At 42.5% G+C, this 21,862-nt stretch overlaps 1 protein-coding gene across 6 annotated transcripts in view; it reads left to right on the top strand.

Annotated features, from left to right (window-relative positions):
• LOC147624773 (uncharacterized) overlaps positions 1-17,366 on the top strand; it is a 161,923-nt gene extending 144,557 nt beyond the window's left edge. For all 6 annotated transcript variants that reach the window (XM_086817998.1, XM_086818000.1, XM_086817996.1 and 3 more), the window contains 12 exons: positions 9,366-9,455; positions 9,540-9,656; positions 9,765-9,845; positions 9,932-10,039; positions 12,835-13,004; positions 13,147-13,225; positions 13,361-13,435; positions 13,630-13,727; positions 14,812-14,919; positions 15,096-15,153; positions 15,236-15,439; positions 15,529-17,366. In XM_086817998.1, coding sequence (XP_086674124.1) covers positions 9,366-9,455; positions 9,540-9,656; positions 9,765-9,845; positions 9,932-10,039; positions 12,835-13,004; positions 13,147-13,225; positions 13,361-13,435; positions 13,630-13,727; positions 14,812-14,919; positions 15,096-15,153; positions 15,236-15,439; positions 15,529-16,701 — 2,361 coding nt within the window. In that variant the 3' untranslated portion in view covers positions 16,702-17,366. The remainder of the gene's footprint in view (positions 1-9,365; positions 9,456-9,539; positions 9,657-9,764; positions 9,846-9,931; positions 10,040-12,834; positions 13,005-13,146; positions 13,226-13,360; positions 13,436-13,629; positions 13,728-14,811; positions 14,920-15,095; positions 15,154-15,235; positions 15,440-15,528) is intronic.
• Positions 17,367-21,862: the final 4,496 nt, after the last annotated feature.

Here is a 21,862-nt window from a genome sequence, read left to right as displayed (position 1 = left end):
CTTTTTGAAGTGGCTTCCAACTCCTTTTTGAGGGCTGAGATTTCAGCTGCTTGACTTTTAGCATGCAATTTGGCCTCCACTAGTTCCTCCTTTAAGGCTGAAATCTCAGCCTCTTGCTTGGAAGATCTCTCTTCGAGCTCTTGGATTTTGTCAAATCCCTTCTCGAGTTTGGAGAGGCGGTTTATGATTGTGGTAACGGAAGAGTCGACCATCTTCTTGTTTTCTTTGATAATTGTGCCGAGCTTGTCCTCCACCTTCACGAGCTCCTCTTTAAACCCGGTCTTGGCCATGACTTTTTGCAGAACTTCCCACAGCCAATGGGCTGAAAATTAATCCATGACACTAGCGCGAAACAGCAGCAACAGGGAGGGGGGGGGGGGGGGGGGTCAAGTCATGTAGGGGAAAGGGAAAGAGAGGAGATTCAGCAGAGAAATGAAATGTTATATTAACGTCTTCGAAAGGCCATAATGACCTATGAGACCAAAAAGTTACATCATGGTGGATCTGATACAATGTCTGGATAAAAAACCAGAAAATGAAAAATAAAGATGATACTACTGGCACCTAGAAAATGAAACTGGAACTGGAAGGTAAACAAAAATCCTTATAGGGTGTGAATATAGTGAGGGGGGGGGGGTACGCTATGGAGGTCAGTGGAGTACAGTCAGGGGATACAATATCATGTGGGACGGGGGGGTACACTGTGGAGGTGCCTCCATCTCATAATATGTGCCGCATCGGACGCTGGCGGATCTCCTCAATATCCTCTATGGTCAGCACCGTGACTGGGTGTCCCGCATGTCTCGCAAGAATAATCCGAATCCGCCGCTGCAACCTCCGTCTATGCTGGGATGCCCTCCTCCGTAGTCGTGGGCATCGAGACCACCCAAGCTCAATCGCACGATCAATCAGTGTACCGCTGGTGTGGGCGGTATCCTTGTCCTGCTGCTGTTGTGGTCCATCTGGCGCAGTGATGGCTAGACTAAAGAAGTTTGTAATGTGCCTTTGAGTCTGGCTCTCTGTGCGCCTAAGCAGGCTATCTCTATATCTCCGCAGCTCAAGCAAGAACAATCCCAAACACCTCTGGTCCTGGTACCCCATGACTCTGGAAAGTGGTCCAAAACCCTCTCTGAAGAAACAGTGGAAACGACCACGTATCTCATAGTATGCATTACAATGGCATATATAATGCAGTTCTGTCTCTGGCTCCCCATGGCATACTCGACATATCCTGGCCTCAGCTGGTATACCTCTATATCGGCTAATCTCAATCTTAAGCTGGTGTGAGGATGTGCGAATCTGACCAATAGCACATCGTACTGCATGAGACAAGTGTACATCCATGTAACTGGGTCTGATCACAAAACCATCTGCTGTGAGCTGAAGAAAATGCTCTCTGTAGAAAGCCATCTTCTTGCCTAGCTCCTTAGTCGGCTGTATCCATGTCCTCCTAATGTCCAGCTGAACTAAATCCTGACGGATGAGTCTGGTAATCTCTGTCCGTGTGAGAGTGAGAGAGGGTGCCTCCAGAGAATAGTGGAAGGGAGGCGATCTGTCCATGCTAAAACCATGTGCCTGGAACCAAGATGTCATCTGTCCATACCAACAAGCCGTGTCTCCCTTTAAAGCTAACTGTCGGGAGGACTCAAGGGCGAGGCGTGCATATCTGTCTCGGGGGAGATCCCACAAGCCATGTATGTAGGAGACTGATCTCGTAAGAGCCTCAATCACCAGAGGGGCAGCTGCCAGCTCTGCTCGAATAATCTCATGAGGTACCGAGGCCTTGGCTCTAATAATCCTAGCAATCAGAGATACCAAAGGCCTCTCCATACCTCTCCACCCGCCTGCGCTGTGATGGCCCACTGAAGGTCCCCATATCTGCACTCCATAAAGCATAGCTGATGTCACTAGAGTGTTGCTGCCTTGGGGGCCTAAGGAAGGGTGGGTGGGAAAAGGTATGCGTAGGGACAGGCCGGCCCAGGCGGGAAGAGAGAGAGAGAGAGAGAGAGAGAGAGAGAGAGAGAGCGCGAGCAGGGCAGGGCAGGGCAGGGCAGGGCGGTGCAAAGGGAGGCGGAGGGACGGGCCAGCCCAGGCGGGAAGAGAGGCGGGCGAACAACGAAGAGGGAGAGGGGGAGAGAGAGAGAGAGAGAGAGAGCAGGGCAGGGCAGAAGCGAAGGGGGGGAGGGGAAGCGAAGAGAGAGAGAGAGAGAGAGAGAGAGAGAGAGAGAGAGAAATGAAATGAAATGAAATGAAATGTTATATTAACGTCTTCAAAAGGCCATAATGACCTATGAGACCAAAAGTTACATCATGGTGGATCTGATACAATGTCTGGATAAAAAACCCCAGAAAATGAAAAATAAAGATGATACTACTGGCACCTAGAAAATGAAACTGGAACTGGAAGGTACACTATGGAGGTACCTCCATGTCATAATATGTGCCGCATCGGACACTGGCGGATCTCCTCAATATCCTCTGTGGTCAGCACCCTGACTGGGTGTCTCGCATGCCTCGCAAGAATAATCCGAATCTGCCGCTGCAACCTCCGTCTATGCTGGGATGCCCTCCTCCGTAGTCGTGGGCGTCTGGACCACCCAAGCTCAATCGCACGATCAATCAGTGTACCCCTGGTGTGGGCGGTATCCATGTCCTGCTGCTGCTGTGGTCCATCTGGCGCAGTGATGGCGGGACTAAAGAAGTCTGTAATGTGCCTCTGAGTCTGGCTCTCTGTGCGCCTAAGCAGGCTATCTCTATGTCTCCGCAGCTCAAGCAAGAACAATCCCAAACACCTCTGGTCCTGGTACCCCATGACTCTGGAAAGTGGTCCAAAACCCTCTCTGAATAAACAGTGGAAACGACCACGTATCTCATAGTATGCAGTACAATGGCATATATAATGCAGCTCTGTCTCTGGCTCCCCATGGCATACTCGGCATATCCTGGCCTCAGCTGGTATACCTCTATATCGGCCAATCTCAATCTCAAGCTGGTGTGAGGATGTACGAATCTGACCAATAGCACATCGTACTGCATGAGACAAGTGTACATCCATGTAACTGGGTCTGATCACAAAACCATCTGCTGTGAGCTGAAGAAAATGCTAGTAGCCATTATTAGGGCAACCCGTAACGGTGGTAGAGGCTAGTGTGCAGCAAGAGAGCCTCTCTGAATGATCAATTTATAGATTTGGGCCTCCCATGAGCTAAAATGGCAAGAGAAGGCTATAATGACAAGTGGAGAGTCAAACAATAGCTAAAGTGACAAGTGTGAGGCCACTTGTCTCACTTTGATCCACTTCCTTGCCACATGTTCCAATCTAAGAGATGGGTTTTCCCATAATCTTTACCTTTAAAAATATCCAAACTGGTAGACCTTCTGTCAAATGTGCTTGACATGTCCGCACATTTGCTCAATTCCAGACGTAATGATGCGAATGGAATTTCCATCATCGGAGTCGGGCTAAAACTAGTAACTCTCTTAGATAGGTTTGTTTCCGTACGGCGTACTACAATTTATCGTACGGAATACCGTACAGTATGATACCGTACCCACTCGTACGAATATTTTCAGAAAAGTTTTTTTTTTAAATATTGTTTTTCCAAAAAAAAATTATTTTTTTGGTAGGTAATTGTCTTTTTTTTTGCTTATCTATGGCTGTTTGAGCTTCCTCTGTACTATAATGCTTCCCTTCTTTTTCTAATACTCCATATCTGGACTTGGAAATACCTAAGTTTGTAAGTATTTTTTTTAAAACACCGTATTTTATCGTATGATAAGATTTTTTTTTATATCGTACTGTATTTTCCCGTACAGTATCATATCGTATGAACCGTACAGCATCGTACCTACCAACTATGCTCTTAGATTTTAGGAGTGTGATCCTTTGTATGCCAGGATAATCCCCCATTCCCAAAGCTTGTATTTTCCAAATATTTAGATGTCTTGTTTCATACTGGGAAATGTCCATGCTGGTGACAACAAGTCTCCTTCTTCCTTCCTTCCTATCATGGGTATCAAAGGTATCTTTATATTATGGAAGCTCCTTTTGAAGCTCAAAGCAAGCTATAATGGAGTTCTATTTGTCTCATGGCTTCATGATGTTATTGGCAAAGAAGAAGAGCTAAGTGTTCTTTGAGGTTACAAAGCTATTACTTTTTGATTCTCCTTGGTTTATGTGTTTTGAACACCTAATCCGTATATGTAAATGCAAGGAGAAGTATTGTATGTTTTTCTTGAATGTGGTTTAGGAAAAACCCTTTTCATGGATAAAAAGCCTAGAATCTAGAGGTAATCTCTGTTGTGAGCATGATGCTTGAGGATTGCAATAAATGAATATATATATATATATATATATATATATATATATATATATATATATATATATATATATATATATTCTTCAGTTTGATGGCTTTATGGACTTACGGCTCCTTTTAATTGGGATGGATTCTTTTCATACTTCCCTTTATTGGGTGGATTATGTTTTTGGCTCCCTTTATTTGGGATGCATTGGACTTAATGGAACTCATGGTTGAAATACCTTGTGTAGTATTCTCGTCCTACTTGAAGATTGTTTCTACCATGTGTGGGTGGAACAATAGAGAGCAGATGGAAGGAAACATAGGTACTTCAGAGGGTAGTGTCGAGCACAAGATACCCTGTGTAGTGTTCTCTTGTCTCCTGAAGATTGTTTCTACCATGTGTGGATGGAACAATAGAGAGCAGATGGAAGGGAACATGGGCACTTGAGAGGGTAGTGTGAGTTAGTGAGCCGACGAAATTCCTACGAACTATTGGTGGCTGAAATGCCTATAAACTATGTGTAGCAGAAATGCTTATGGAACACTAGGCTATCTATGCCTGCGAGTGATTGTTTTATCTTATTGCTTGAGCCCACCTCTCATACAAGGTGTGTGGTCAGAGTACCAATAGAGAGTGTAAGTGGTAGTGTGGACAAGACACTTAGTTGGCACGGGACTTATGTCTACACGAAGGGTGATGCCTTGTTGGTATGAGACTTATTTTGTCTCGCCCATTTATTTTGGGTCATGATTATGATATCTGGACTTATGGGACTGTTTTGTCTTACCCATTTATTTTGGGACATGATTTTGATATTGGTATTATGGAGACTTAGTCTTGCCCATATATTGTTCTTCTAGTTATATTGGATTTTTGAGACTGTCTTGTCTCGCCCACTTGATTGAACATGATTCTATCTTGGATATATGGCTTGAAGCTTAAAGTTGCGGACAACTTTTAAGAAGCTGGGGAGGATGTCACCAGCTTGGACATTTCCTAGTATGAAAGAGGTCTGGTGGACGACTAGTTTGGTAGCCTTTGTTCATCATTGAGCTCATTGTGTTCAAGCACTCTTGTTGTAAGTAGGACATCCTCTATCCAGATTCTATCTTATACGAGCTATGTGACCACATTAGTAAGAATTGGACAACATCAAATCGAGAATACATTATTCTCATGTTACCGAGCTCATTGTTTAAGGGTGTCTAGAGAATCTCAAATGGCGTGGGTATTATGCAAATTTCCTATAGGATTTTATTATAGTCTCAGATGGCCATGGGAGATGCACAGTCCCTATGGGATTTTATTGTAGTCTAATATGATCTCAACTATGGGTAATATGGTTAGTTGGCCATTTTTTACTCGTGGATTAGACAACATGGCTAATTTGACTCTATGATGTCTAAATATTCGGAAAGTAGAAGCTTTGGGAATGGGGGATTATCCTGAAATTTAGGAGGGTTACTATTTTTAGCCCGACTCCGATGGAAATTCCGTTCGTGTCATTACGTCTAGAATTGAGCAAATAGGGGGGACATGCCAAAGCACATTTGGCAGAAGATCTACTAATTGGGCTCTTTTTAAAGATAAAAATTATGGAAAAACCCATCTCTTAGATTGGGACATGTGGCAAGAAAGTGAGACAAGTGGCCTCACACTTGTCAGAAAGTGGATCCAAGTGAGACAAGTGGCCTTACACTTGTCACTTTAGCTATTGTGTGGCTCTCCACTTGTCATTATAGCCTTCTCTTGCCATTTTAGCTCATGGGAGGCCCCTATAAACTGGAGCCCTTTCTCTTCATTAAGAGAGGCTATCTTGCTGCACACTAATCTCTACCACCATTACAGGCTGCCCTAATGATGTCTACTCTCTTTCTCTCTCTTTCTTGAAGGCTGCACATGAAGTATACTTGTTGTTGGGGACTGTTTTTGAGGCTTCCATCGTGAAGAAATACTGAAGGCAAGGGTATTTAATCATTTTGTTATGATTTCCAGTCCTTGTACTTCTTGTACAAGCATTTGTACTTGCCATACCAGCCCTTGTACTTGTACCAGCCATTGTACTTGTACCAACCATTGATGATTGTACCTACTGTACCGGCCATTGTACTTGCTGTACTAGCTGAATGGAGAGCTGAACTTATTGTACCAGCTCTACTGCATGAAGACCCGTTGTTTATGGGGAAGAATCAATACCCACACGGAGATATATGGATTATATTGTTGGCTCGGCATTTCTACATTAGTCGTTTCAATAAGAGTTTGTAATGCCTCTTCCTCGTGATCACACCAATAGTCTTATCATGCTTAGCTAAGTCTACGTACCGGCTGAATTTTATGGTTGCCTCGTGTTGGATTGTGTTATGGCATTTGTATATGGATAATCCGGTATCTCCCATGGGGGAGTGAGGCCGCGAAAGCTTGTACATGATATTTTTTCCTTGGGTAATAAAATACTCGGGGAGGGGGGGGGGGCATTCCGGCCTCTATGTGGTTTATATGTGCAACTTTTATTTTGCGCTTTGTGGATTGTTTAATGGTTGTGATTAAATGCCGGAATGTTTAATTGTGCTCATGGTCAAGCGATGCACACCCACTCCCACGCTTCTCGGGCGAGTTACACTCGTTAATATGGAGTCTCTAGCCACGTAGACCTCGTTTACATGGATGTCTATGACATGGGAGAGTTCTGCATGGAAGCTTGCTAAGCAAGATTTGATTAGTAATATCAAAAGTGATTATGAGTTATAAAAAGTATACAAGCTATCCCATAAGTGACTTATGTATGTAAGTCAATTACCTCTAGGGCCATTCACACATGGGCTACCCATGGACCCAAGTCCTATGTCCCAAGTTATGTGCCCAGGTTCTTATCCCACATATACTTGTGCAATACATCCAAGCACATAATTTCCTTCATTACATGTTGATTTTAAACCAAGCTTTTGTAAAGCAATGGACACTGCCCTTGAACTATAAGCTAAGCAGTAAGACCTTGCTCAATGGATGCTCAAGGTCACACTGACAAGTTTGACGGGAAAGGCTTTTACTCTTGTCAATTCAAGGTGAAGTTTGTACTAATGAAGAAGGGACTCTGGAACATAGCCAATAGGAAAGATAAGAACCAACAACTAGGGGGGATAATGAAACTCTATGGCTCAGAAAGAATGAAAAAGCATTTGCAATTATAGCCCTAGGTTTGAGTGACACATATAGACATCACATCACTGCTAAGTGTGCACATGAGGCATGGGACACTCTTGACAGGATTTTTGGGGCAAAAGGGAAACATTCAAAGATAAGATTTAAAATTCAATTTTACGAGCTTAAAATGAAAACATCTAACAACCTCTCAGAGCATGAAGATTCTTATGGCTCAATTTGCAGCTATAGGTGCACTAGTAGATGAAGGTGATGTTGGGATTATACACGTTGGGATTATACACCAAATATCCCTAGTCTTTATGTGTGTAAGGGTCCTATGGTCTAAGGTTTCTTTCATTACTGTAAAAGCAACTTAGTTACTAGGGAATCTCTACTTTTGCAAGTAGCTAAGAAGATGCAAATTAGCCCACCAAGAATCATGGGGAGAGAATTAGGGATCTGGACTCGTGGAGAGTGAATGGTGTAGTGTGGAGAGATTCTGGGGAGTGATTTGAGGAGATGCTTTTGACTCCCTTTGCCTTGTATTCAGCCTATATGTGGTGTAGTGTGGAGTGATTCTGGGGAGAGAATCTGGAAGTGATTTGAGGAGATGCTTTTGACTCCTTATGCCTTGTATTCAGCCTGTATAAGAGGCACCCCATTATGAGTAAAGTAGTTGTTTTACCTCCTCTAATGATCCGCAAGTTTGATCCGTAATCCCTTTACCATCACTAATCATGCTTATGTGCTTGTTAGATCCACCATGATTTGTGAAGCTCTCTTAAGGGTTTAACTCTTCTAATCCATTTTTGATAATTTATACACCTATCATGTATATCTTCATCCTCCATAGTAGCTACATGTGTGTGATCGTGGAAATAGGAGACGTTTGTGGTTGCATTCCGGAGGTTGAAAACCAACCGTCCTTCAAGGGAGAGGAATCACACCGGAATGGAAAGTGTTTCTTGGATGAATTTCTTCATCAAAAGGCAAAGCTCTAATACTACCGAAACATGCAGAAGCTTACAGAAAAGGATTATACTTTGAGAAATGCTTTCATCCCCTTTGTTCGTGACAATGTATAGCACAATGTAATGAACGTAAAAGCGGAGAGAGAGAGGAGAGATAAATACACAAGATTGGGTCTGCAAATAACCAAGATTGAAATGACTTGGATACCTTCACTTGGCTGAGATAGCATTCATCCTGAAGATGACCCCTTGATTTACACTTTCCACCTTGTCTTTAGCCCCTTCTTGGCTGTCTGAGTCCTTGGACCTTCGCTTTTGCAGAGAATATGAGATGAATGATGCCAATGATTGAATATGGCTTATATAGGCACCTCCTCTGGGGGTAGGTTTTCTATGATGGTGTGGGCCTGCTTCACATGTGTGCTGCTGGGTAGCCCTTGCTGCTGGCCGACAAGGTTCCATGGGTTCCCTAGGGCTGGCTTTAAGGCCTAGGCTTCACCTATGGCTAGCCTTCCTAGATTGGTGCCCTTGCATCCAGCCAGAAAATTAATAAATGCACCTCTACATCATTCTAGAGGGTTACACAAATGTGTGCTTCATGTGAGGGACATGCACACAAGACCATGACCCTCTACAGTGGATCCTTGGCTGTCTTGTCCCATACAAGGGCTCACAAAGGGCCAGTTACCACTTGCACCTTTTGTATAGATATGGCCAAGTGGCATCCAAGTGTGGGATGCACGTGACACGTAGACCCTTCTAGTCTTTTGTAAGAGTGCTTAAATATAATTTTCCTTCTTATTTTGTTTGTCTTTAGAAATTTTTTATTCTCTCTACTTTTTCTCACTTTGGCCTGTACTTGGTTTCATAGTATTGAAAAATGTAATAATCCTTTCTCTTCTTTTTATGTTCCTTACCGATTGCCTTGCGTTTGTTCTTTGATAGGCTTTATTGACAGAGGAAGAGAACTTGTTGATAATAAATAGGCTACATCAAGTTCTGCGACCATTTGTTCTGCGCAGGTTGAAACAGAAGGCAAGTGCTCTTGAAGTTAAGAAGATTTCTATTCCATGCGGTCTTGAATCTGCACTTTTATTGATGGGTGTTGTGTTCATGCAGGTTGAAAATGAGCTCCCAGAGAAGATTGAAAGACTTGTAAGATGTAAGCCTTCTGCGTATCAACAGCTGCTGATGAAGCGAGTGAAAGAGAAGCTTGGCTCTCTTGGGCATGCAAAGGTAACATGGTTTGGTTCATGGTTTTTCATAAGTTTTCTGTCTGAAATTTTGGAAGAGAACTACCTTTCACTTGACTTCTAGGTGACCAAGTTCATCATTTAATTTCAGGGGCGAGCAGTTCATAATACTGTCATGGAGCTCCGAAACATTTGTAATCATCCTTATCTCAGTCATCTTCACACACAAGAGGTAGGTGGAGTTTTGGTTTACCACATGCCAATTTTTATGACCTACTGCACTGTTGACCCATTGCTCTACTACTTGCTGGGGACCAGGCTGAGAGATTGCTTCCTTCACACTACCTCCCTTCCATTGTTCGTCTATGTGGAAAGCTTGAAACTTTGGATCGAATTTTGCCAAAGTTAAAGAAATCAAATCATCGGGTATGATTTCTCAATTCGTATCTTTTTAATAGTAACACACAGTCTTTAGAGTTTTGAAATCACTACTAACTAGCAAGGAAGTGCAACTGAAAAGGGCATCCCCATCCCCCTCCCTTCCTCCCTCCCTCTGCTGGTGTAACGTTGTGAAACTGAATGCCTCTCTATAGAAAGTGCCTCTCCACTGAAAGACACCTGTGCCTCTAATGGAGTACAGTAGGAGGTCTAGCTTTCAATATTGGAATTCATACAGCTTTGTGAAATACTATCCACATGATATACTTGTGTATCACTTTGTACATCGGTCTGCTGAGTGTTTGCATGTTCTTCCAAGACTTAAATTTCTTATTAAGCTGGATGATGCGGAGAAATGCTTACTACATCAAGAGCATGGAGGATAAACAGTCTCTGCTGCCAGTATAGCCCTCTTCCCCATGTGGTTCATTTTCCAATTAAAATTGGGGCACTAGGCATCTTTTATGGTCTTTGGGCTTTTACTTGCCGGGGTTCTGGGTCTGCCCATGGAGGTCCAAAGAGGAAGTATATATGAAGCATAACACGAAGGACTCAAAAGTCATCTAAAACTGGAGGACTTTCCAAAAACATACTCACTGCTGAGGGACCCAATCAGGAAGATAGTTATGTCAAATTATCCCCATGTTAGAGGCCGAGGAAAAGGTGTGCTCTCCCTACTTACTTGAAAAAGGAGTCTGTCTGACCTGGAGGGACTACTCAATTGTAATCGAGTAGACAAGGAGTCTGCCTGACCTCTGCTAACCTGGAGGGACTACTGAATCGTAATCGAGTAGACTGAGAGACCAAATGGTAAAAAGTGCCGCAGCCTCGCAGCGTTCAGACAGACCACAAGAGTAGTGAGCCCAGTGAAAAATAAGAATGATCCCAACCAATTGGAAGCCTGAACTTGTGGAGCAACTGTTCTCCTAACATGATAACACTCCCCTGAACAGCACTCGCCAGAATAGTCTTGCTAATCCATGTCCCTCATATCAGAAAGTTCACCTGCCACATTTCACACAGATCATCTCCGTGCATGTGCTTCCAGGCTCTCTATTAAGATTGGCTGGTATAGTTACCAACGTGGGTGAATGTGTGTTCTGTGATGACATTCTCCATGCAACCATAAAATCAGCCTGCCACATTTCATAGATCATCTCCGTGCATGTGCCTCCAGGCTCTCTATTAAGATTGGCTGGTATAGTTACCAACGTGGGTGAATGTGTGTTCTGTGATGACATTCTCCATGCAACCATAACATCACTACAACCTTTTGGCCTATTCTGGGCATCACACTTCAGGAGTTAGTGCATCTTGTACACCCTTGTCATGTCCCTTTCCTAGTTAGCTTCAATCCTCCAATTGATGATTGATTCTGTGGGTTCAAAAGATTGTAAGAACGTTGGTACTCAAGATGCTATTACTTGATCTGTCTTTCTTTGACAAATACATCTTGCTATGGTCAAATCATATTTTCCTTTTTTAAACAAAGTAAAGGATGAAACAAGCTTGCTGCACAAAGTCCACCCCACCCCCTCACTTAAGTGGTATGAGTGCTTCTAGTGTTTTGGTGTTTTCTAGTAGAATTTTGCAATTGAACCGTCGTGGTAGGCCAATTTATGGCCAACATATTTGGATCAGCAGTGGAGGCATATGTGCAGAGTGATGGGGGGCTGGAGCCCTGGCCAGGCAGACTTTTGGCAAGACCTCTCCACACTAGGGTCCATCATCGAAGAAACTAAGCCAAGAGGATTCACATGGATGATCATTCATGGATCATGATTCATGGGCCTTACTACTTAGCTCTAGCCTCTAGCCTCTAGGCTTTAGCACTTTTTGTCATTGACTCATTTGAGTCCGTCCATGTATTCTGCCTCCTTAAGGCTTAGTCCTGACTCTTGAGTCATGACTCATTTTGTATCTACTTAATTATTAATACAATCAACCGTGAACGCCTTCACTCTTTGATTGGTGTATTTTGTTAATATGACCCAAAAGCTTACCATTTTAGTGTAAATTTGTGCTCATTTTGATGTACTTCCAAAGTAGAATAAGTGTAGAGTAAAAAACTTTTAAAAAAATATTTTTTGAGTGCCGTTCCCTCCCCTGTCCCCGTTCCCTACTTATGGCCATCCCTGTCCCCCGTTACCATCCCCCGTCCCTTGTGACTTGGCCTCAAGTACTTAACAATCGACTTGGCCATTCCTCTGGATTGGCAGATCCATACAAACCCCTTTGCTGCCCTCAGTGGGTGGCGATCTTCTCCCGTCATGGCATTTTTCTTGTTGTCTTTGCCATTAGAGAGGGGCCTTTAGCCTTGGAGGTAGGATGGGGATTGTCAAGGACACTAGACTCACATTGATGTCTTTTCCAACATCTCAGGTTGTCTGATTCGCTGAAGGGCACCAAGACTAGGAGAGCGAAGATTTGCACGATTTTGTGAATAAATAGGTTAAATTAAGCTTCAGCTGCTCTTGTTCTCAAAATAATGTCAAGGCATGGTGTTTTTCTTTGTCATCACATACACAACAATCCTGCCATTGGAATAGTTTTCCTGCAAGAGGGGAGCTCCATGTGACAAAGCTCACCACTTTGGCGATCAGTGCAGCGTGCTGTACTACCATCCATGGATTTGATCTATATGGAATTGACTTAATGATTTTTTTCTTTGAGCAACAGTGTTTAGGACACATTAAGGTTAACAATGAATTTTGAAACTATGCACTTAGGACATGCTACTCTCTGTGTATGTCCTACTTCCTAATGCATTTATTGTTTTATAGATTCTTCTTTTCTCTACCATGACAAGATTGCTGGATGTCATGGAGGACTACCTTACATGGAGAGGATATCGCTATCTTCGCCTTGATGGCCACACGAATGGAACTGATCGTGGTGCATTGATTGACCTTTTCAACTCTCCTAATTCAGAGGCTTTCCTCTTCTTGTTGAGGTCCGCTTCCTGCTTTTGCACTCAAAAACATTAATAAAGTTATTTCTAAGCCCATTTATACATTTTTGAGGTATAGCAGATCAATGAGGTCATGTTGTTTGTCTTCCAACTTTTACTTGTGGGCACATATTTCTTGGAATAGCATTCGGGCGGGAGGGGTTGGAATCAACCTTCAAGCAGCAGATACTGTGATACTTTTTGACACAGATTGGAACCCACAGGTTTGTTTGTTTTTGTTTTTTTTTTTGCAATGATTGCATGTTTCCCAGTAAGTCTAGACATTGTCTTATACTTGTAGCTCTGTAATCAGATGCCATTACCATGGACTTGTTAGCCTTACTCTCTTGGCTATGCAGGTGGATCTTCAAGCTCAAGCAAGGGCACACAGAATCGGACAAAAGAGGGATGTGCTGGTGTTACGCCTAGAAACTGTACAACTTTTCTGTTCTTTTTTTCAGTATTGCTTGTTACATTTAGCACTCAGATATCGCACAATGCTTTTATCATCTGCAGTCTTACCGCAACATGATTAAACATAGGTTTTTCCTAAGAACTATTCTATCTTTTTATGCTTCTGAAGTGATTCTCCTATTATGCTTAACATAAAGGTTGGTATGCCGAACAGGTTCAGACTGTGGAGGAACAAGTCAGAGCAGCAGCAGAGCATAAGCTTGGTGTGGCGAATCAAAGCATAACTGCAGGTTTTTTTGACAATAATACCAGGTAAGAGAATCCTTCTAGTTAATTGTCACTATTTTTGCAAAGCATATGTATGAACTTAAAAAAGTTCATTTTTGAAAGAAAAAAGAGGTCCTCAGGCTGATTGCATATGTAAGAGATTATTTGGCAATCGGAGATGCTGAGTCATTACGTAACAACTTCAAGGACAATCCAACTATCTGTACTTGATCATATGGTTTATATACTGTCTCTACTCTTGCCCTTTTGCAGGTCAAGGGATTGGCCAAATTTTTGTGTCTCGCCTCTACACTCAACTTACACTTTTTTTCAAGACCTTTCACACACTAATAGAAGAGGTTGACTCTATTAGTGGGCTTCCCACTCTCCACACTTGTCCAAGTGTGTAGTGTACGTTGAGAAGAGTAACACATTCAATGGCTGGTCCGATGAGGGAGAAGGCCATGCATCAGGAATCTTAGTGCTCTGCTCTGCATTTCAGGATCAATTTGCCATCTGCCTTAGTGATTGCTTAAGATGATAGTCTCCCATGCAACATGTGTGCTAGAGTTATGAGAATGAGACTGGGGACGATGAAGCTAATGACAAAAGCATTTCTCTGTTCGAGTCTCAGAATGAGTCGCTTGTCTCTGACCCTGGCTTGAAAAACAAAAACAAAAAGTTATGAGAACTTTCAAGAGTTACTAGTAGTCTTGTCGATTTCTTTTCACATTGCAAGAAAAACACCAGCAAGAAGCTTTTGCACCAAGCTTTGGCAAAAAGCACATGATTCACCATGAGTCCTCTGGATCTCATCAAATTTGTTTGTTATGATTGTGGTGACAAGCCATCCTTTTGTGCCTCTCTTTTTTGGTATAGATAGTGAACTTTACTATGCCAGTCTACCAAGCCTTGCATCAATCTGTGCTACATGCTACGTGATAGTGAGGTTGTTTTGAACTCATCCAATTCAGCTTGCCCTAGAGATGAATATTATTATTTGCTATGGTTCTTGTTTGTGTCATGAAACATTGTAACTCTATTACTTCTACAATATCAACTTTATATAGGTGGTGCTTGCGGCTTCACAAAACTAAACCTAATAATAGAAATTGGTTTTTGATCACAGTGCTGAAGACAGAAAAGAGTATCTGGAGGCGCTCCTTCGGGAATCAAAGAAAGAAGAAGATGCTCCTGTGCTGGATGATGAGGCCCTCAATTATCTTTTGGCCCGCAGGTTTGTTCTTCATCTCAAGCCAAGATACTGAACCAACCACACAAGGCCATTCAAGCCTCTCCTGTGTTCTTGGAGGGGAAACTCCATTTGGTCTTTGATGTAAGTAGGTTTTGACACTCTTTTAGTTGGAACAAGCTCAGAATGGGGATGCCTGAAACTCTGTGTTCTTGTCACAGTGATCATGAAATTGATATATTTGAAGCTGTTGATAAATCAAGGATTGAAGGGGAACAGGTTAATTTTTTGTTAGATGAGCTCATTATTTTTCATACGTGTTTTCTGAATATTTGAGTTTTAAAATAAGTTCTCTCTTCAGTTACAATGGAGGAAGTGCCTACAAGAGATGAACAGCCAAGAGGTCTTTTTGACTCCACCACGACTGCTGCAAGAAAATGAGTTGATACCTATTTTGACTGCTATTCAGTCAATGGAGGCAGGAAGGCCCGGAGAAAAGAAGAAGCCAGGGGCAGCAGGGGTACTTGATACCCAACACTACGGAAGGGGAAAACGAGCAAGAGAGGTAAGAAAAACTGAGGATGTTTCTTAAACTCTGTGGTTGGGCAGTTTCTGATAATGGATGCTTAATTTCCACTTTAATCCTTTTGTTAGGTACGATCTTATGGAGATCAGTTGTCTGAAAAAGAGTTTGAGGAGCTGTGTCAAGTAGAGGTTCCAGAACCTGTGAGGAAGCATGAATATGAACGAGGAAAAAACAATCGTGAAAGCAAAGTGCAACCTGGAGAGGGTACAACTGGTGCAGCTACTGTCCAGCAAACGAAAGTCAAGAGAGCTCGAGGCAGGCCTAAAAAAATTGCATCTATGTCAGTGGCACCCTCTGATTCAAGGCCACAAGGCAAGATTGATGTCCCTTCTGCAAACCATCTAGAGAAGAAAGAACCTTTGGCAACTACATGCTCCGTTTCTGAAGACCTTGAGAGTTGCAAACAAAAAGGTGTAACCAGTGAAGCAATATCCACGGCTGCTCAAAGGGAACTTTTTTTTGAATCAGATAAACCAGCTGGAGATCAGGCTTCAGTTGATACCGCTAAAAAGGAAGAATGCAAACATTCTGCTGAAAACTCTGAAAGTCTGCATCAGCAATTTAACATGAAGGCATCAGATGCATTTGAGAACCAGCTTGCCGAGCTGCAAAGGAAATCTCTGCCTGCCATTGTGACTGGGAAGATTGCATCGGCATCTGAATTGCAGGCTTCCTCTTTAGAGAGTTCAACTCCAGATGTGATGGCCACTGGAAGCTCTGCTGGAGAGAAAACTGAGGACTTCGCTTTAAAAGTCGTGGAATTGTCTGCTGCAGTTTGTGAGGTCCCCAATGATAGAAGCAGTGAACAAATGACTGCCAGCTCTCAGCAAATACACCATGAGACAATAAACACTTCGAGGGAGCCTTCAATGGGTGACAAAGAAGCAAGATGCAGTGATGATAGCTTAAAACCTCGGGATACGGGGCATATAGGACATGCAGTAAAACAAGATAATGCGACTCCTTGTGAAAACGAGGTCATCCCAGCAGAGAATACATGTATCAGTACAGAGAAACAAGACAATATTGACAACAGGGCCATCTTGGCAGTAGATGATGGTGACCTTAACTTGTCATTTTCTTCTAGGGTTGTACATGGTGGTACTGACCATCAGAAAGAAGCAACATCAGAACAGAGACAACAAGAATCGGCGGTTCTGGATGCACTCTGTATTACTTTGCTGTCAGTTGTAAATAATGGCCTAGAGGGCTCTGAGGGGAAGGATACTACAGGGATTTGATAAATAGGCTTCCATGTAAGGTTGAACGTGAACCAAAGCAACAGAGGTGCACTCTGGTGTGTATATGTCAGCTTCCAGGGAAGGATGCTACAGGAAGTTCTAAGAAAAGCTTTCGTGCAAGGATCAACAGAACTTGAAACAGAGACGGGATGCAATGTGATATACCTGTCAGCTTCCAATGGAATGGTGGATGCCATGATTCTTTCCTATGCCATTATGCCTGTAAGTGTTTGTGCGAATTGGCATGTCTTGAAAAAAGCTGGGGAAGCACATCTCCTTCCTTCGCTTCACAGAAGCTGGACTAGTCCACTATAAGAAAAGAGACACTGGTATTTGGTGATTTTAGATTTGGACATAGCTACACTTGAACAAAAGAAGCCTTCCATTGTATACTGTATTCAGTCTTCCTCATTGTGGCACATATTGTGAACCCTTGTTAACTTGTAAATTGAAGTTCAGCTCCTGTCAGCCGATGTACAAGTTGCTTGGCATATGCGCATGACAAAAAAATTCCTTAATGAAAGTGATGTTGGCAGATTTGAATTGAAGCCAACACAATTTTCAACAGTCCTGATGCAGGGATATGCTTTTTGCACACCTTTTTCAGGAGATCTAGCTGTACAGCACATTTCACAACTAATGTAATAGCCAGAAATGTTTAGATTAGCATTTGCACCTGCATTTTCTTTAGGACCAATGGGCTTCATGATTAGGAATCCTTCATTCCCATGAGCCTTTTTTTGTTGTTCATAAACTGAAACAGCTTCTCAATGTGTAAGTTCTCTGATGCTAAGAGAGATAAAGCTAGTAAGAGATTAACAAAAAAAAACTCCCTCTTCTTCATATCCGTGAGCCTTTATTTTTGTTGTTGTTCATATCCAGAACCGGAGCCTGTAGAAGATTTCAGCAATGAAAAAAGAACCGCATTAGCACGAGGGCACGCCCCTCATGCTTTTTTACTTGAAAGACCTTGGAGAAGCAGCGGCTCGTGGACAGGGGAACCAGCTTACGTGCAATGGAGGGAAGCAGCTTGAGCCTTATTTTTAATTGATTTCTTGTGTAGGTCATTTTGAGACAATTTGTTAGATTTAAACAGGAAATTTTTTATTCATGCTTATAACTCTGTAAAGTTTAAATACATTGGCTTACAATGCTTATTTAGAGTGGGCGCGGCGTCTTGCAGTATTGTTTCTAAATGTATGACTTTAGCACGAAAGGTCACCGTCTTGCGAGGCTGGCTTTAAGGACTGGGGGAGGCCTAGTCGATGGGGGGGATAATTCTAGAAGGGCATTGGATAGCAGGCCTAAGTTGAGTGTTAAGGTTGGAGGTGAAGGGGGGTTGGTGAGGGAGGTGGAATGGGGAGATGGATGGGTGTAGTGGATTATGAGGGGAAGAGTGGGAGTGTTGTGGTGCCAGCCGGTGGGAATGGTTGTGTGCTAGTGCTTGGGTGAGAGGAGCTGGGGGGGGGGGAGATGAGGGTGGTGGTGGTTGAGGGGGTTGGGCTTGGGTCCACCATCGCCTCCGTTGTCATTGTCGTCATCTCGTCGTCGTCGTCTTCTTCATCTAAGTATTCGGGCCACGGGCTCGGAAGAAGACTTTGGCCTCTGTAGCTTCTTTGGGGGTAAAATCCATGGGAAACGCCACATGTGAGTCATCAAATTGCATGATGCTCGTGGCTTGCATGACCTCCATGTGTAAATGACATCTGTGAGATAAAGTATGAGGAGGCTTGCTTCGGAGTATGGTGGGAGCTCATCTTGCCTCAGGGATTGATAGGATGCATGGACGATCTCCCAGCCTTTGCGGTGGAGGTCACGAAGGGCTTTGACTGTCCATTGGGATGGGTAGGGGTAAGGACAAAACCCATCCGGGATGGAGAGGTCATTTTGGTCTATGGGCATCCCAAAGCATAGGAGGCGGGACCAGCTTGCTGAGGAGGTTCGCCTAGAGAGGGTGTGTAGGAAATTCGAGAAGATGTGGGAGTGGATGAAGGAAATCTGGAAGAAGAATTGAGCCAGGAGGGCGATGCTGTGCAGTGGGAGATTGGTGAGGATATTGGTGTATGTGGTGTAGGAGAGGGGTTCATCGATGAAGATGTTGTGTTGAAGCAAGTTGAGGCATACGGTCTTGTAATGGAGGTCAAGGAGACTTGGTAGGAGCTCTGGGGAGGTATGGCGAGGAGAGGGAGCTCCATGTCCATTAAGGCATCAACCTTCTTCTTGATGGCACTAGAGGAGGGGCTAGAGGGCGTGGGTGGTGGTTGTGTGGCTCTTGCTTCTGCGGCTTCTAGCTACGCTTCTTTTTGGTGGAGTGTCTCCTCTGTAATCTTGCGCTAGTGCTGGAAGTCGAGAGTGGTTTTGTTTAGGGCCACTTCCATAGCTGTGGCCCTTTGTTGGAAGTCTTGGGCTACGGCTTAGGCGAGACAGAGGTCATGGGGTGGTTAGCCTGCTCTGTTGCCTCCTATGTTGCTTGGAGCTGGTGGAGGCTTTCTTAGATCTAAAACATTGTTGCAGGTATCCATCATGTGTTGTTTCCTGGCCACCTCCAAGATAGAGGGGGCAACAGCTTTAAAATGAGTACAACGGGACTTGGCTCTTCTAGTGTATGGGCTAACATTGCCTAACTATCATCTTTTCTTTATGTGTGGTCATGCCATTGCAATCACTTTTTCTAACCATGCAATGCAAAGCGCTCAATGGTATATTACTCTTGGGACATCATCGAGCTTACGAGTTGTGTTATGCCGGTTGATCACTTGTGTATATACATATCCTCATTACATTCATTGCCAGTTTATTAGCTTCACTAGCTCAGATGTTCCTTGGGCAATGGCGACTGACCATTGTACATATGAGGCTTTGTACATAAGGCATTTTGAGTAATGTGAAAATACATATCCCATTATCATAATTGATGCTTCTCTGGTGATGGCTTGCATGTTTGCTTCTTCGTCTCCTTGTTTATGCATGCTTACTTGTGGATTGTGGTGTGCGCAATGAGGTGTATGCTTGCTTGCATCTCTCCATCTCTCACTCTCTCTCCCACCCTCATGGCTTGCATGTTTGCTTCTTCTTCTCCTTGTTTATGCATGCTTACTTGTAGATTGTGGTGTGTGCAATGAGGTGTATGCTTGCTTGCATCTCTCCATCTCCATCTTCTTCTCGATCTCTCACTCTCTTTCCCACCCTCTTACAGGCGCATAGGCATTGAGGTAGAGGTTGTGCTTTCCATAGCTCCTTCCCTCATTCCTCCTCACTCTCTCAAGGAATCGAGTGACACTGCTAATGGCAAGATTGAATCCCCTAGCTTCCTCACAAGACAAGGTTGGCAATTTGCTTACCAGCCACCAAGCCTTTTTTATAAACCATTGCATTTCTCTCCCATCTTCCCCTGGAGCAAGGCTGAAGAGTTCTCCATTTGGTGAGCATCTTTCATGCCAGAGCGGTGGGTCCTTTTGCATATTTCTTTTTAGGAGTCCAATGAGTTTCTTGGTTGGAATGTAAATCCACCGGATTTGAGTGCTATTTTTGGTACCATTGGAGCATTGAAGGCATGGAGCACGCTTCAAGCAAGGAGGATCCAACAACAAGTAGGTGTTTTTATTTATTTTGAAGGTTTGTTTCATTCTCTGTTTTTTAAAGTTTGTTTCATTCTCTGTTTTTTAAAGTTTTGGCTTTAAGAAACCTTAGTTAAACGTTTAATCATTGTGCATAAACCATTAGGATGCATTAATTAGTAGCTCATTATATAGCATGAGAGCTCCTCTACATGTTTCCTTTTTCCAAAATTAAAAACAAATAGATTAGTAAAAAATAAAGAGATTCAAAAATCAACCTGCAGATATGTGTTACCCAAGAGGAAATAGATGAATAACATTCTCTATAACAACTTTTTAGACCAAAACATACATATTTCCTAAGTAGATACGCCTATTCAATGATCATTCTTTATGGTTTGGTTCACCCTTCAAAATGATAAGTTTAGCAGAAATAATTCTTGTTTTTTCATAATTTACCTTACTTGTTGACTCACTCAAAATAAGTGGCTGTATTTTACGGCCAAATGCCCGAAGAACGAGCATGAAGCCCGTCAAAAAGCAACTATGACCGCACGGTCGTTGGAAGAACTCAACAATGTGCCCAATGCTTAATTGAAAACCTTCTTGGTCAACTCAAGAATCACGTAGAGTTCCTCCAAGCACCATGTGGACCAGTGCAGTATAGTGCTCGAAAAAAATAGCATTCTAATGTATTTTTACTAGCCAGAATTAAGAAAAACTCGATGAGATTTTAAGTAGCCCTTATTTTGAGAAAGGATTTTTTATATATTTTAGTTATAAAATCGGCATATAGTAGAGATTTTCGGAACAAAAACCAGATTAGTCATCTTTTGTGTGGGAGGATGAGGTGAGACCAGATCTGTGGGCTGCTAAATAATGAAGAACTATACTAGTGCTGTGGGTTTTGTTTTTATTGAGAACTAAAGTATTCCTTTAGTTTATGTAAAAGGTTGACTGTTGTATATATGGACGGTTAGCATACTAATATAAATATAAATATATTTCCAAAAAAAGTTATCCTTATTTTGATTGGTTGAAAAATATGTTTTTTTTGAGGTGCAATATATGACAAGAAACACGATAAGGAAACACGTATAGCCATACATCAGCAAAAAAGGGCTCATCTTAGTAACAGAATGCTTAGCACTATTGCAAACAAACTCTAGGTTAATAGCCATACATCAGCATAAAAGGGCTCATCTTAGTAATAGAATGCTTAACACTATAATACCAACTCTGACTCTTTTATTTTTTGATTTATTTTGATGTTTTACATGGTTTTTGTTGATGTTTTTGTTGTGATTCATGTATAGATTTGTATTTAGAGTAGGATTACTACTTGTTTGAGTGAAAAACTTGAGATTTGGGTGATTAGAGAGCTTAATCAAGAGGATTTTTGCTTAAATTGAGACCATTTTTCTTAATTTTTAGCTTAATCTTGTTTCTTTTACTTAATTCCTTTGCTTGCATAGTTAGGTTAGCATTGTTAAATAGAATACTAATCCATCAAAAAGCCTTAAAAAACCATAAACCATGTCTTAATTTTTACTAATTTACTGGTTAGTGTGATTAGTGAACTTACAGAGAAAAAAACTAAAAAA

This window comes from Cibotium barometz, chromosome 24, assembly GCF_041138505.1.
Source record: "Cibotium barometz isolate CiBa-2024 chromosome 24, ASM4113850v1, whole genome shotgun sequence".
Taxonomy (NCBI): Eukaryota; Viridiplantae; Streptophyta; class Polypodiopsida; order Cyatheales; family Cibotiaceae; genus Cibotium; species Cibotium barometz.
The sequence above is the reverse complement of the archived record's forward strand: the minus strand, read 5'-3'. Positions and strand labels throughout refer to the sequence as shown.